Raw genomic sequence first — 16,664 nt, 5'->3', positions numbered from 1 at the left:
AATGCTTTCTATTTTATCTTTTTCACATTATGTCTAAATATTAAGATCTACATTAAAAATGTAGACCGGATTTCTTGTAGACTTGACTCGCAGTTTTTGAGTAAACTTCCGGAAGATTAAAAACGAAATGTTCCAGAAATGAAATCTCCACCACGTTCTTCGTAGATTCAAGAAAAACATGCAGTGAAAATTCCTGCCCTGTCATTTCGTGTTGCATCTGTAGCAATTTTGCCAGTAAAACTGCTGATGCTGCTCTCTCTATGAGTGGTAATTCTGCAGACCTGCTGTACTGTACCGTCGAACCGGTACTACCCTCTATAGGTGACTGAAGCGCGCAACAGGAGCGCCTCGTCTGCATCCTGCTTGCTGCGCGCGGCAACGAAGCACGCGGCACACTGAGGGTCGCGCGAGACCGGAATGAGTCGCTCGGGGACACAACGAGTCTCCTTCAGTTCAGTTTCTCCATTTAGAGCAGTATTTACGCGGCCGTCAAAAGGCACCACCTGCGGGTCATGTTAAAGTAATAATAATAATAATAATAATAATAAACATTAATGCGGATCTTTCCATCCGTCTTACAGGTAAATGGTTAGAAAATGATGTCTGCGCGTTAATAGCGTTTTATTGCGCAGATAAAGAGCCTTATGGGTTTGCGCTGCGGGAGGAAAGTCATGTGCTGGTGTTTAGTCCTCTCATACAATAGATGGCGATCTGTGGTCTCTTACGCACACACTCGCAACATATCCGACATGGAGGTATTCGGTCTACACAGGAAATAATTTATTTTTTGTTGATTTTTGCAATATCGAGCAGTACGAATGGGAAAAAAAGACGTTGCGGGGATATGAGGGATGCTTTTAATTAAAGCGTTGCATGTTACAAGTCAAAGGGTACAGGAAATTAATTCAGTAACTGAAAATTCAGGATTTAATACGTATTTTTTAAATCATTTTCAAACCCATCTCGCTAAGATGGATAGGATCATGCACTGGAAAGTGTATATGGGGGCAGTACATGTGCTCTCGCTGTCTCTCAGATAACCTTTTGTTGACCCTTATTTGTTGCCAAGGACACTGGTTGTTACTTCATGAAGGTCACGTGTCACATGTGCTCAAGATGATCCTCTTTATTCTATTATTCTGCCGACACTGAAGCTGAGGTTCTGGTGTGGTTTTGACAGCTGGCCAAAACTTGGTGGATTCCTCCTGTGTTCCTGCCTGAAACTTACATCTTCCACATTCATTACACTTTTGACATGTTTGAGAGCAAATCGCTTGTACTGACACTTTTAAAGATGCGCTTTTGCAGTAGTGTGCAAGACCAGCGTTGCGTTTTTGTATTTCCCACAGCATGCTGCACCGTGTGGTTTTTTTATTGTCTCCTTTTAAAACATTATGGAAAAACAGGACTGTAAAATAACAAAGGAGGAACAACACATGCTAGGTAAACCAGTGACAAACATTTGAGCTAATAGTTATTGTAGTGGTTTTTCCTGTTTTGCCTGACAGTCCTGGAAAGTAGTTTAAAAAAAAAAAAACTTTAAAGTTCCTGGAAGGATTAGATTCCATTTCTTCTCTTAATATTCAAATTAGTGTGGCATGTGCAATGCTACATGATTCATTACTCAAAAGCCAAGCAGAGGACATAGAATTAAAAATAACACTGCAAAACTTAAATGTAAACCAAGTTTTATTTTGCTCTTTGAGTAGTGTTCTTGAAGCACTACAGCATGGTTAACAATGTAGATTAGTACAGTTCAACCTCAAAAGCCATTTCAACACAAGATGTTATATGCAGCCTACACTATCCCATAAATATCTGAACCACTTTCACACTCCAATTTAATGAAGGCTCACAAATGAGCAACAGTCCTCATTGAGGAAAACAAAAACCTGTTGTCGGCTGAGCGACAGCAACACACAGCACAAACATTTTTTTGTAAAAATAACCAACTTTATGTTCCCGTGGTATTAAAAGAGGCTTTACAATCGGATGATATGCACACAATCCATACTGCGGCAAAAACTCTTTTTCCAACAGACTGCAGTAATGGACAACAGGAGCCCGCATTCACCCAAATACCACTGACAGAGAGCAGCATCTTCTACACCTTCATTCATAAATCTGAAAGATGCCCCTGTTCAAGAATACCACACCGTCTCCACAACACTATAAAGTTTGTTGTCTTATTCATTTACAGTATACAAACCAGTGGGGAAAATGGAAAAGGTTAATGTCTTACAACTTCATGCAACTCTAAAACAGAGAATGTGAACAAACAATAGTAGAATGAACAATGGAAAGATATTACACGAGTCTCCATATAAAATGCAAACTGTAAAAAGAGCTGCAGAGTTATCAGTATGAGTATTGGCATCATTTTGGTCGTGAAACATCAAACTGCCTGACTCAAGGCGGGATTATGTTCTGCCAGTTCAAGAGCCACTGAGCTTGTCTTATTTTAAATCTATACAATTAAAGGTTGTCTTTAGTCACACATCTCCTCTGGAATTTCGTGGGGATTTAAGATGCCCGGTACAGACATCTGTAGCTTGCGCTTCTCCTCCTGGGCCTGGCGTAGTGATGCCTCTCGCTCCTCCAGGAACAGGTCTGTGCTGTCTTCACCTGCAAACTCCTGTGAAGGGTATGGAACTCAACTTCAACAATTCAAACCCCTCTGGATGAAATACACAGCAAACTATGATGATATAGGAAACAGTCTGGTAATACACATATGAACAGCTAGTGTGAATTAAATTTGCTGAAGATTACACCTGCATTCAACAATTCTACCAACAGTATGGATGTAGAATGAACTGGACTGAAATATTTCCAATAAAAAAAAAAAAGCTTTTCATATAAGTAACTTCTAGATTATCACCTGAATAAACTAAATGACAGCTCCTAACAGTGTGTATTTTTTAAAAATTTAAAAAAAAAAAAACCACAACCTGAATATTTTGGAATATGCACACCGCTCTCTGACTGCTAGAAGTGTATCGACATTGGAGGAAGGAAGTGACTCACTTTTATCTGTACCAGGAAGTCCCTCAGGTGTTCTTTGAAGGCAGGAATATCTTGATTTAAACTAAACAGACCGGTTACAAACACTTTCACCTGGGCACTGGAAAAATGGGGGGAGGGAATCAGATGGAAGCCCCTTTTATCAGAAAAACTGATTTTCCTGATACGCAAAAGATTAGGCTACTTACTCCTGCAGGTGCGGAAAGGCAGTTTTGAGCAGGTTGGCCACATACTCTTGAATGAAACCCTGGTTGTTAACTGGACTTGCAGGATTCAGTCCAACACTAATTTTTCCTTCCTCTACCAGGTTGAACATATAGGCAAGAATGGATGCATGCATCGTTAAACCTGTAAAACAGATAACATGGACAATAAGACAAGAAACACAAACACCGACACAGTCCACAATGAAAAGCGCTTCTCCTAGAGTCACGTCAAGAGCTTTGACCCACTTCAGAAAACAGCACGTCTTAATACTACCAAAGCCTCCTTACCAGCTGTGTGGGATGTATCTGTGACAACAGAGAAGATGTGCTGCAGGATGTCACAAAAGTAGGTCTGATAGAAACTCTGAGCTGCTGCTTCTTCTTGGGCAACATTCTGAAGCAGAGTGTACAAGATCTGCAGACCTGCAAGCAAAGAGGTAGGAAAATATTAACAATGATTGTGATAAATTACTCAAAGTATTAATCAAACAATTACATATTTTTGTATTTTGTCCCAAATAGGATGTATGCTGTTTTTTGAAAGAATGCCACTTTATACCTTTACCTTGTTGTGAGGGGTCCCAGTAATTAATTATTTTACAGTTGTAATGTTTCAAAATGTCACCACAATTCTCAGTTGTTTTTATTGGAACAGAGCAGATCAAGAAGGTATTATAACACAAAATTAATGCACAAACAAATTAGTGTTGGCAGGGATTTTATGAATACCTGTGTCTGCAACATTTCTCATAGTGTGTTTGAAGGCCCAGATGATGGAGTCCAATACCAGTTTAAACTGAGCTGGGGGAATGGCCAGGAATGCAGGGAAGCAGTGCGAGTTCACAGCTTGCAGTAAATAGAAGAAATGTGTGCGATGCTCAGGATATTCCTCAAAGTCCTAGCAAGAAAACATCCACAAAAAGTTGGTGTATGGTGTACATCAACACAAAGGACCAAATGACAAATTCCTGCTGGTTAATCGAGGACCATATATGTAACGGCAGAAATATGAATTAAAAAGACAGTAAAACTTACTTTGTTGATCATATTTAAAGTACATTCAAAAACGGCATCAAATATCTGGGGGATCTCCATTGTAATGTGCCCACCCAGTTTGTTAACAATTGTTGCCATTGTGCTGAGGACTTCAGGTTCTCTTGCTGCAGGGACGTTTCTTTGATAATCAATGAGAACAGCATCCAGCAAAGGTGGTACAAAGTTTTCTCCTACCTACGATACAAAATTTTCCAGTGAAGTTAAATATATCTGTACTGAATGAGCATTTATTCCAGCTGCAAATACACATGCAGATTTCTACATCAATACAAATGGGAAAATTCAAAATGCAGCAAACTTATGATCTGAAGCAGATGCATCTTTCAAAAATTACAATTAAAGTGAAATTTCTGATTTTCAAAGCAATACAAATCTGTATATTTAAAAAGCTCTCCAGATAAGTTGGCCAAATCATATTCTTACCATTTGTGGATCATTAGATCGACTAACCCAGCCAGAAATTAATTTCAATGTTTCTCTTTTAACTGTTCTCATGCTCCGTATCAAAGGCTGTTTTGTGACCATCTCTCCTGCAAAATGATCATAAATATGTATACAATGTAACACATGACAACAGTAACCCAAAATTAATCAGGAAAGAAACACTTTTACTCCAGTCAGGTTTAACAGCAAACATTTCACAGAATTTAAGAATACAAGTTAAAAGACTGTATAGGTTCATAATGCAAGGACATCAACAAGAACAAAGATTATTCTGCCCAGCATACCATTGGTCTGGATAGCTGCAGAGATGTTCTCACTGAGGCACTTGTACACGTTGAGCATGTCCAGGTAGATGCGTCCAAGCTGAATGACAAAAGGATGGCCCACAGCTTTACAGGCTCTTACGTTGGTCTTCAGGATGCTGCCCAGCTGCTTCACTGTCTCTGGGTCTTTCAGAATGTCCACATTCTATGGAAAACACAATTGACAATGACATGTTCTGAAACATACACAGACACAAACATATTATATATGAACCCCTTGTATCCCTTACTTTTCATTACAAAATGGTTCTTTTTATTATGGAGTATCAGTCTTCCTCATCTGACATAATAGGTGTGTAATGACCAATTCCATATGATGCTTTATGGGAAATCGTGTGAAGCAGAAACATGGAAGCAGTGCAGGTGCAAAAATGAGTGAACCCCAGGTTGTATTGGTTAAACCAAGTAAGTAGAATCGAGTGTGTAACACAATCATTTACTCATTGTAGAAGTTTAAGGTTTAGATCTTAGAAGTTTACTGTAATATTTTATAAAAGAACAATAATCATCCCCATAGGGTTCACATCCTTTCAAGCAGCAGTGTAGATACTTGAAGTGCACAGAACCAATGTCAGTTATCTTTGCATTCTGATACCCTGCACACAGTGAATTAATGACACTACGTAGATGCTCAAAAGTTCTTTCCAGTTAATATATATATGGCTGTCATAGTCCATCACGTAAAAGGCACAATCAGGTACTGGACTCACCTTTGTTGCCTGTTGAATGATGCTATCCCAAACCTGATTGGGCAACAGCATATACTTCTCAATGAGGTGCTCTTGAACAGCCTGGTCTGTCTGAGCACCTATCATGTAGCCCACAGCCTCATAGAATGTATGGACCTAGATACAGACAAAATGCATTTACATAAGTACATTTTAAGAAGACGTCAATCGAAATTAATCTACTGAAGGGACATCCCAAGGAACATCCAACTGAATACACATCTTACCTGCTGAGGCTGGAGGTCACAGATGATGGTGTTAATATTGTTGAGGATTTCGTCGATGAAGGGCATAACCTCCCCCACCTGCACTTGAACAAAGTGCCTCCTGCACTTCTGTGCAATCTTGATGAAGGTGTCACATGCCATGTCTTGCACACCATCATGAGTCTCTGTTAAAATAAAACTGAACAAATTAGAGTGATCCAACAGTATTCTCTGCAACCATCTCTCAACATTTAAATACACTCCATTCTATCTATTCATTCTATCCTCTGATTCTGCTCAACCACTCAGGATAAATTCAATACACAGGACCTTTTCATGTGCATAACAGCCCTAGTTGTACTTACAAAAGTCGTGCATAGTCTGAAAACATATTGCTTTATTTAGCAGAAAACCTGTATATTAGTCTTATATCAATGTTTGAATATTAGCCCTTTGAAAGCATGTTCTCTCTCACCATGCATGAACTCAAACAGCTTGTTGACCACTGTTTTCAAGAACTTCCAATGCGCACGCAGGAAGCGAGGGTACTGTCCCACAATGTACATTATGTTGGAGGCGATGATTGCTTTGTTGTCTTTGCCCCTCTTCTGCTCACAAAGGCCTAATAAATCCTATATAGAGAGAGAGAGAGAGAAAAATTGAGCCACCTTATGAAATTTCACACTTAAGTGATTTGGAATAATTCCAGCTGAAATCCAGCAAACCTTTATGACTGTGACAAGGAATCTCTTCTCATCCTCCTCATGCATGGCTCCGCTAATGGAGCCTATGGCCCAGCACAGGGTGTTGAGGTTCTTCCAGGACCACTCAGTGCCATTAACCTGGTTATGCAGCTTCTCAGTCATGATGCGTTCTGTGTCTGCGTAGTCTAGATGTGTGAGGTACACTGCAGAAAGGGAGAAGTCATGTTAGCAGCAGAACTCTACAAGGACACATGCAATACATCACTGTTCATTTAAACTAAGCTTATCCAACACTTACCAAGTGTCTCTCTCATGTTCTTATATAAATTGATAGAATCTGTGTCTTTCATGAACTCTCTGACTACTTCTCCTTGGTCATTCTCCACCACCAGGACTTCCTCTGGTTTTGCCATCCGACTCACCATGAGCAAACGAACCTGCCAAAAATCAAGAGTCACAAAATGTATCTAATGACCTTGGAACCTTCTACAGCCGATGGTATGAAGTGTCAAACTCCAAATATTAGTTAAATCTGTGGTAAGGTTTGCAGCGCTCACACCTTGGAGAGCACTGGAAGGTACAACTGGCGCCGCGGAGGGACATCAAAATGCTGGCTACCAGCCAGTAGCGGGGATGCAGAGGTGGAAAAGGGACTCTCCCTGTACAACTCAGCAGCAAGGTGGTTCCAGTACTCCAGGCAGATCTTAAAGATTTCTGTCTCCTCCACTTCTGACACCAGTAGCATGTAATGCAGAGCCTGCAGTGAACAGCACTGTATCATCTTATCTTTGACAGGACAGTGATTTCTGGCATTTGACAACATCTAAAGGACAGGAAATCCCATATAATGCAAAAATTCCATGTGCCATTACTAGTAAGTTGTGAATTCTAAAACAATGTAGTAAAATAAATTCAGCAAACAGTAAGCCTTTGTGGGACCGGAGTTCTGCACTCCTGTTTTAAATAAACACAAACTAAGAAGCTGGATAAAGAGAGTTACCTCCATCAGGGTTTCCCTAAGGTTAAGCCTCTTTTCAATCAACTGGCCATGTTCCTTCAAGAAGGTGCATAGGAACAGACTCAGGTTCTGGATAAAGTTCTGTTCATCATCTTTCCCATTGGCATATGCCAAGCGGATGTTTGTGTTCAAGGGGAGCATCTGTGAGAAAGAATATTCACATCTCAAGAGAACGACTCAGATGATGCATTTACAGTGGGAATTCAAGTGAGCAGCAATGAAAAGTGACTGGTGAGCACACGTGTCAGCTTTGTCAAAGATTCACTTGCATTAGGTAGCCTACTCTGACAAAACTGAAACCCTGGCAAAGTTACAGTCAAATCTTCACTGCATGGAAATACTAAGAACAACTGGGACACGGCAGGATACAACAAACTTAGTGATCTAGACATGAAAGCAGGAGTTGCTAACAGGTACCTGTTTGAGCTGCATCATAGTAAGTGTAAACAGGGTGACAAATTGTTCCTCGTATTGGCTCACGCTCACACCAGCTATTTCGGTCAGGCACTTCAGAGTTACGTTGCGGAACATTGGGACGTTTAAAAACTGCAGAAGTTGTGCATGGAAAAGAATTGTATATTAACATTCATTTCACACTTTGCCAAATTAAAAATAACAGCTGCTTCAGCAAATTTTAAAGAATGTTCAGTGTAATAAATATAAATTAAAATAAGTCAAAGCATTTTGACAACATTTCAAATATTCATAGTTAGGCGCACTTTTCAAACCATGTAAGAATATTAAGAAAGAAATGCTGGACTACATAAAAAAAAGATTTAACATCTCACAGTTGCTTAATGAGTGTGTAGTGAATTACCTTGTACACAAGTGTGCTGATAAGTTTTGTCTCAAAGATGTACCCAAGTGGAATCCAGTTCAGGAACCGCAGAAGTGTCTCCAGCGTTGCATGAACCAAAGGAGCATTCTGGGAGTTTTCCTGAAAATGTAAATTAGATTTGCTAAAGGAATTCAGAAAAGTACAGCTCAAGTGCTTATGCAATAAGGAGAAGAAAAGCTTTTTACCTACCATAACAAACTGACAAAGTTGAAATATCTGTGAGAATTCATTGCACATACTGTAAGAAAAAGAAATACAGCGTGAAGACCAACACTACCTCAGAATTCCATTTAAATCAGTTTCTTCTACTGATGTTAAAACACCTTACCACTGCTGTACTTGCAAGGCAACAGCCATCCAAAAAAGCTTTTGAGCTACTGTTCCACAACAATTTTACAAATTCTGGCTAATGGAACTGTGATGTCCTGCCTCCTACCTTCATGAACTGACAATTAAGGAAAAAGGGAAGGAAAAAAAAAGCATTTCATGGCAAATGACCTGTCCTTCAGATGCTTGGCTTTGACTTGAGTCATCTGGCCACTGGAGAAGTCAAACACTTCCTCGCTGAGGAGCTTCAGTATGACCATATTGTTCTGACAGAGACTCTCACTGGTACGGCTGGCACCCACAATGTCGCTGATGAAGGTGGGCCAGTGCTTGGGCCACTCCTGCTTTAAGATCTGCACAGAAGACATTAATGTTCATTTAGACCCACTTTCACATCATCACAATACCATTTATTTCAATTCCATTAAGAATCAGACCGCTGTTTTTGAGAACTGTCATCAAAGCTGCAAAATGGTGCAGTAGAACATTTCCGAAATTATATCGTAATGTGTTAGCTCACCTGGACCAATATCATGTTTAGCTTTCTGATATACACCTTCTCTTTCTGAAATACAGGTTTTAAAAAAAAAAAAACTAGAATTAGAAGGCCTGGGCACTCAATTACTATTTACAATCTCAAATCACACCCTGAAATTAATGCTGCCCTCAATGAAATTTATATTTACACAACATATTTGATCAGTAAATCATACTACTGGTCTCCTGCAAGAACAAATTCAGAACAAAACATACTAATACAGTATGAGCACAGATTTACTAGGCAATACATTTGAAATTTTCACAACATATGAAAATGTTAAAGTTCTTATAAATACAGAAAAAAAAAGGACTGTGTATAAAAAACTGGAAAACCTGAAATGCTTACCTCTACATTTGCTGGGTCAGATGACGTTTTAATTATAAGCCCAACAACATACTTTTTAATCCCTGAAATGAAGAAGGAAAAAGTTAAACCCGTACATAAAATCTTTAGAAAAAATAAACACAACACAAAGATCTATAGTAAAGACTGAATGATTCAGAAAAACAGCAAACACTAAAAGGTTCACCTTTTCAGGAACTTTAGGTAATTTTAGGTGTGAATAAATATACTAATTATTGTGCAGAAAGGCTAAAATAAAAACTGTAACATGCATTTATGTACCATCTCTTTTTTTTTTTTTTTAATTTTTTTTATTTACAAGTAAATCTGGACACCTCATAGCAAAACTACCAGAGAAAATCATACTTAGCTACCTAATCCTTACTAGAATCAAATACAATGAGTAAACAATTTTCTCTTCTGGAGTACTGTAGAAGAAAGAAATAAATAGTGTAGAAATACTACTGTAAAAAGTAGTTATAATGAACTCTAAGCATCACAAGTGCTTCCCCCAACCCTTAATAAACTAAAGGTAGTTTAAGTTTTGTCATGTCTTGACAGGTTTACTTCTTTTATACTTCATCTATGCATTTTACAGAGATTGCTTTTGAGAGTACATAGCAGCACTAAAAAGCACTGTATTGTACAAATCAGATATTGTAAATGGTAACAAAAGCATCAGCTAAAGAATAATAAAACCTGGCATTTAGAATATCTTTAAAAGGAATTCAGAAGGTTTTCATTAATAAAACAGCAAATGTCAAGAATTAAGTGCTCTTTTAAGCAAAGGGGGAGAGGTATGATAGAAAAGGCCCTGTGTGAAGGGGGGTGCAGGCACAGCAAGTTCAACTGCTTACATTCTCAAGTTATGATTTAGACAGATTTGAGAATTTACAAAAAAAAAAAAAGGTTTGGTTATGTGAAGTAAAGCTGAATATGTTTAATTTATCTTACTAATGGACTCAACATCTCAACTAAATACATACTAATGTCAACGTATCAAGCAGCATACATTGTGTGTTTTTGTTTTTGTATGTCCGGCACTTGAAGAGTAGTAAATCAAATCAATTATCTGAAAGAACAGCACTTAGCTGAGCAGAAAGCAAAACAGCTAGCTTTTCAAGGGGCATGGTGCAGCCTGGCAACAGCACGACTGTTAGATGTGAAAGCACTGCCACAGAGGCATTTCGTGATGGTAAGGGCAATATTAAAAGGGAAGTCAAGCTCATCTTGTGATACTAGATCAAAACAGCCTTCAGTTAATTTCAAGGGATTAAATGCAATCTTTGGTCATTCATGGCTTGAAGTACACAAAGGTAACAGTTACAATGATCAGCAAGGCAATTAAGTTTTTCATACACAGTGAGCCACACTTACCTTCACATTGATTTCTTGGAAGAATCTTCCATCTTGTTTTTATTACCGTTTCCAAAATCTGCAGTGCATAGTACTGTAACGCACAAGGATACGCCAACATTAGACATAAGTATCGTTTCAAAAATCATAATTCAAACAGTGCATCATTATTTTGTCTGCCAAAAATAAGAAATGTCATTCATGCAGCACTCACTATGCAGACATTCATTCTACATAAAGCTGACATTTACACTCCTGTAGAAGTCCTGCTGTTTTTCCCAGTATCACACCAGAAAGTGAAATACAGAGGATGGAAAAAAAAGTCTAACATCCACATACTGATAGGCAGTTTCAAGTAGAAATGCCTTAGAAGTACTGCAGTTTCAGAATAAATACAACCAACAGTTGGCCACTACAATATCACTGTAGGAATAAACAATCTGATCCCCTCTCAAGGAGATAGCTTTGCAATACCCAGACTTTATTGTCCGGTGAATACACAAAACATTGTGCTTATGTGGATCCACACACATGCGCACGCACACACACAATGAGTGCGAAAACACCAAAAAACAAACAAAAACTTAAAACAATCAGTTCATGATTTCTCGTTTTCACCTTAAACTGGTGTGTCTCTTAAGGAACAGCAAGACAACCCACAGGTTTAAAAAAAAAAAAAAAAAAATTAGAATCTTCTGCTCCTATATTAAAGTCGACAGTTTCATAAACATTGTTAGTAGATGTTTATTTGCAATTGATGCTATTATTAAGACCTCCAGTATTTCTACTTTAGGGATCATTAACTTCCAGGTAGAAAAAGGAAAGAGGAAATAATACACTGGGGACAGACAAAATAAAATAAATAAAATCAGGAGGTGGACACTGCAAGGTGTTGGTATCAACGCTATAGCATATTTATTCGTTGCAAGCAAGTATAAAGGGGAAATCCATGTGTTTGAATCATAATTATAAAAAATGCTAAAAATACACAGCTTACTGATATATTTTCAATTATACTTCAGAGAAAGTGAAGTCCATAAAAACATAATAAAACCTTGCAATATTCTGACCGCCTTTTTAATGGAAGATTTTGCAAAAGCAAAAGGATTAACAGAGGAAAGGGGGGGGGGGGGACAGAAGTTTTTATGATCCCTACAGAAGAAATACTTGCTGCCACACTTCTCTCTCTTTCTGTGTCATGGAACATAGAGACTACAGTCTGAACCCTCACTCCTCTCAATGAAACAAAATGCAATAGAAACTGATGAACAGAATTCAGTCAAAGGGAATCAAAAGGGTAGACCTTGTGGAGGCCTGCCGTCAAAGCCTAGCTGTGTCAAGGTGCACAGGGAGACACACCCAGTTTCTTCCTATTACAATCAACATAATGGAACATTAAGATTAATATCAAAATAACAGCTGAAATAAAATAAATTTACAAAAGAAAAAAGCCAAATGGTCAAGTACTTAAGTGATGTTTTAGTAAAATCTAAAGAGTTCATAAACATTTAAGAAACGTTTACCTGTTCTTGTCTGTTCCGCTAATGACCTCACTTTTGCCAAGTTATGAAATTTAGTACTTAGACACTGCAGACGCACCAATTCACACATTAGTAGTAATTGTCAGCAGTAAGATCAATTTGAAAGGCAAGCAAAAAAGCTCATTTAAAAAAAATAAAAAACACATTACAGCAATACATCCAAACAACAATGGCAGTCAAATATAGACAAATTAAATGAGTATGAAGATAACCCCAACATTACATCTAAATATTTAACACTTTGTTAAACTAACAAAGCATTGCAACGTGCAGTTTTCCCCCCCCCCCGTTTTAAAATAAGGCAACATACTGCTAAGCTAAAAAAAATTGCCTGAAATATTACCACCAGATTAAAAACTTTGCTAAAAACTAGTAGTTGAGAGGACTCAAACTGAGAGTTCAGCTGAGAGAAGAGGGCCCTACGAGTGGGGTCTGGACAAAGCAACAGAGTACTTTAGTGCAACCGCCACCATAGGAACACAGAAAAAAACGACTTTGTGACGAAGTGAAAACAAATGACATTTATTTGCTTTTCAAAAACCATCTCTGACATACTTGCTTGTTTTGCTTTGTTTTTAAGTCTTTCTAGGGTCACATCTGAATCCCTTCAAGACTAAAGGGGAAATTTTACATTCTCTTTATAACCAAAAACATGGCTTACTTTGGTATTCATGTTCTGCGAGAATTCCAAAATGGTGTCAACTCTTGTCCAGGCATCAGGATGTTCTTTCAAATGGGTCAGCACCTCCTGTGCCATTCTCTGCTGTAATAAAATAATGACGGATAGCTGAGGCAGACATGTTGCACATTGATACAAAGTAATGAACCAAATACTGAAAAATCTGTTTTGTATTTTACTAGAAATTCAGTTACAAGGACAAAGCATATAACCAATGTCAACATTCATGGTAATTTTCCATTCCAGACCAATTTTCCAGTAATATACTGTGAAGGAAGCAACTGTTCTTACCTGGGACCCAATATCGTTGTACATACAGTTCACCACATTGTCCAACAGGTTTATATCCAGTTTCTGGCTGAAGTCCAGCAGCTGCCTGGCTGCATGGTCTGCTAACATTGTCATAACTGCTGGCATAGAGCTCTATAAAGATAAATACAGTAATTAAGACTGACTAGGTAATTTATGAAATCAAACAAAAAAAATTGGTTTAAGAACCAACATGGTCCCATTACTTTCTTCACAAGACAGCAATATATGCATGTAATGCCACAAGAATGGGGACTACCCCACATTACTGCTTAAAATCTGGTACAGTATTTTGTATGTAACCCTTATGTAATTTCCACTTTTCAATGTATTTTTATTGCAGTGATAAAGATTCTAGCCGATCTGTCATGGAGCCTTGGTCAGTTCTATTCCAGCAAACACCTCCTGTGTCCTACCGCCACCTGTTAGTCACACTGTTTACATCTGCAACTTGGAGGCGGAGTCAGATCTCACCACGCCCCCTCAGCAGCCTCTGAGGTTTGGAGGGAATCTAAGAATTACGCAAAATTTAAGAGGAAATTCTGCCTTCAGATTACAACCAATGCATAAAGTGCAGCAAAGTTTTGCCCTTTCAGGATTCTCAATGCAGCAAACTAATTTAAAATTGACAGTTCTATGAAATTTATGTAAAATTCACAAACTTTACGTACTTTAAGCATTCGCATTCTCGCTCTCATGTTCTGAATTCTCTGGCTGTCTACTGGTGTTATTGTTATTACTGTTACTGTTATTTATTGTCATTGCCATTAGCATTACTCACTGTCATTGTTTTGTTTGTACAGTATTTGTATTGTCTCTGTCTTGCCCATAGTCTGTGAAGAAGCATTCAAGAATTTCATGATACTTGTACACAGTACTTGTATTATGACAATTAACTTGAAACTTGAACTATATTAATATTTTACTTTCAAAAATACTACTAGGTACTATTGATGGTAAAGATAATTTAGTAAATGTGCGTACATTGGCCGGGTGCGAGGAAATCATTAGAAACAAATGTATAGTTTGCCGTCTTCACTAGTTTATTCTGTTGACAATGAGAATTTTCGTAAATGGCCGGTCTACTGTATGAACTTCACAGAGATAATACTGAAAATAACTTTGCCTATCGCGGTGAACACATAAACATAGCCAAAAGAAGCATGTTTCCCCTCAAGGCATGAGATGCACAGGGACTTTCTTAAAAAAGGCACCAAGTGGAGTGAGCATAAGAGCATCCCCACAATGGGCTTTACAGCACTGTTTCAAAGCAAAAGATGAAAATTGTGTAAATCTGAATTTCTGAAATACTACTATTTTTCAGATCTGCCAAAAATGATCACTTCTGAATCATGGGAATTTACAAAAAAATCCGTTTTACCCCCCCCCCCAAAACAGTGAAGTGTTCATTCATTCATCCTTCGTTCATTCCTTTACGCTGGGTATCTGCTAGTACTGTACCCTGAAAGCCCTACACCGTGTTCCGCGGTCTATTTTCCGGACCCGAGGTACAGGGCACGTGACCGCGCTCCCTGGCCCGCCGCGCGCCTCCATCCCCGTCGCCCAGGAAACTACAAGTTCTAGAATGTTCCGCAGAGCCTCAACTTTTTGGTTTTCTTAACGGGAGCAGGTTTAACATACGCCATCTTTTCAAATGCCATTCCGTCCCAATTTGCATGAACATAAATAAAATAAGATGTAGTTATGTGAGTCACGACTGCTGATTCGGTTCACGGCCGCCCAAGGGCGCTGTAATGAACCAGTCTGCTGGACAGACGCTACTTTCCATTCAATTATATTAACATTACAGTTCGTATCTTACCTATCCCACACTGCACGTCACACCTCCAAAAACCATTTACTTACCTAAGTTTTAAATCACTGTCCACCTCCTTTGGTTTAAATTCCAGCAGTGACTGTGACTGAGAGAGAGCAGCGCACAGTAGTAGTAGTAGGCTAAATTTAAACGATTTAATCCAGAGCGAAATATGTGTATGTTCGGACTGCGTTCCAAAACTAACGAGTTATCATCATAACACTGACTAACCCGGATAGTTCTATATTATTAGATAACAAAGAACTTCAACAGATGACACAGTGCCCTACAAAACGTTAAATCAAAAGCCTCGGTAAAGAGAAACGTGGTCCTGAAGACAGAATATCCACTGATGTGGCTAGTTTATCCAGCAACACGGGATGCGATGACAATATTTTTCCCAATTCCAGCCAATCCTGAGTACTGGCAGTTAAAGTAGCAATTACTGATATACCTGTTTCTCACTATTACGGCACGTTCAGTATTGCGTAATTTCCGTTAATTCCGCGAAACAAAATAATCCTTGCTTTACTATTTGGTTCTTTTCTGTAATACTGTTTGCAGCGGGGCGCTTTGAGAGACTGTAAGCCTGTGCTTGTCCTCTTCTCAAGCAACAAACTCATAACCGGATGAAACCGGTTCAGACTGGGAGATTCCATCTCGGTTTAGTTTTCAGCCGATGGCGCCGCAGAAAGTTTTGACCAGCGTCACGCCCACTCTGCAATCCCATTGGCCCGATGGGTGTGTGACTATCAAGCCATTGGGTGAGTCCGCTGCCAATCGGTTTCAATTCCTGAAAAACCGCCCACCACCTTCCCCGCCCTTTCTATGAAAAAGAAAGCGGGCTCCGCTGCCTGAAGTTGTTTGCAATGTCGTGTGTGGTGGAAGAGTGTGTAATTATATCATACAGTCATACAACGTAAAGTGGGCACAGGCTCACCGCTGAAACTTACATTTAGGCAGTGCATTTGTGCTAATGGCCCGTATAGAAAACTGTAGAAAGTAATTGTGCTAACAATTGTAATATAACGTTTAATCAGGTTGCTTCAAATATGTGGTTGTGTATTTATATGTAGACAGGTGTTCTTTTAAACCAGAATACTATTAAAGTTTAGAAAATCATGCAGCATGTGGTACGTGAGACCTCGCTGAAGCGCTTCTAGGAACCTGGTAATTTTCCACTGACCGCCGAGGGGGAGTGGCCGC

At 38.8% G+C, this 16,664-nt stretch overlaps 1 protein-coding gene across 2 annotated transcripts; it reads right to left on the bottom strand.

Moving 5' to 3' along the window:
- Window positions 1-2,285: 2,285 nt before the first annotated feature.
- Window positions 2,286-16,110, bottom strand: xpo1a (exportin 1 (CRM1 homolog, yeast) a). 2 transcript variants are annotated; one of them, XM_018751094.2, is made up of 25 exons: window positions 15,509-16,110; window positions 13,625-13,756; window positions 13,316-13,417; window positions 11,135-11,207; window positions 9,761-9,822; window positions 9,395-9,439; window positions 9,046-9,227; window positions 8,737-8,785; window positions 8,527-8,646; window positions 8,127-8,255; window positions 7,692-7,850; window positions 7,251-7,448; window positions 6,990-7,128; window positions 6,713-6,894; window positions 6,463-6,619; window positions 6,009-6,172; window positions 5,764-5,898; window positions 5,015-5,198; window positions 4,710-4,816; window positions 4,266-4,460; window positions 3,960-4,128; window positions 3,519-3,653; window positions 3,213-3,372; window positions 3,028-3,124; window positions 2,286-2,635 (listed from the first exon to the last, which is right to left on the bottom strand). In XM_018751094.2, exons 2-25 carry the CDS (start codon window positions 13,748-13,750, stop codon window positions 2,489-2,491), a joined length of 3,216 nt encoding a protein of 1,071 aa, XP_018606610.1. In that variant the 5' UTR covers window positions 13,751-13,756; window positions 15,509-16,110; the 3' UTR covers window positions 2,286-2,488. The 2 variants fall into 2 exon arrangements, with proteins under 2 accessions (XP_018606610.1, XP_018606611.1); XM_018751095.2 differs by having other exon boundaries at window positions 15,913-16,110.
- Window positions 16,111-16,664: the final 554 nt, after the last annotated feature.

The sequence above is a fragment of the Scleropages formosus genome, chromosome 16 (genome assembly GCF_900964775.1).
Source record: "Scleropages formosus chromosome 16, fSclFor1.1, whole genome shotgun sequence".
NCBI classification, from domain to species: Eukaryota; Metazoa; Chordata; class Actinopteri; order Osteoglossiformes; family Osteoglossidae; genus Scleropages; species Scleropages formosus.
This window is presented reverse-complemented; position numbering and strand designations above follow the sequence as displayed.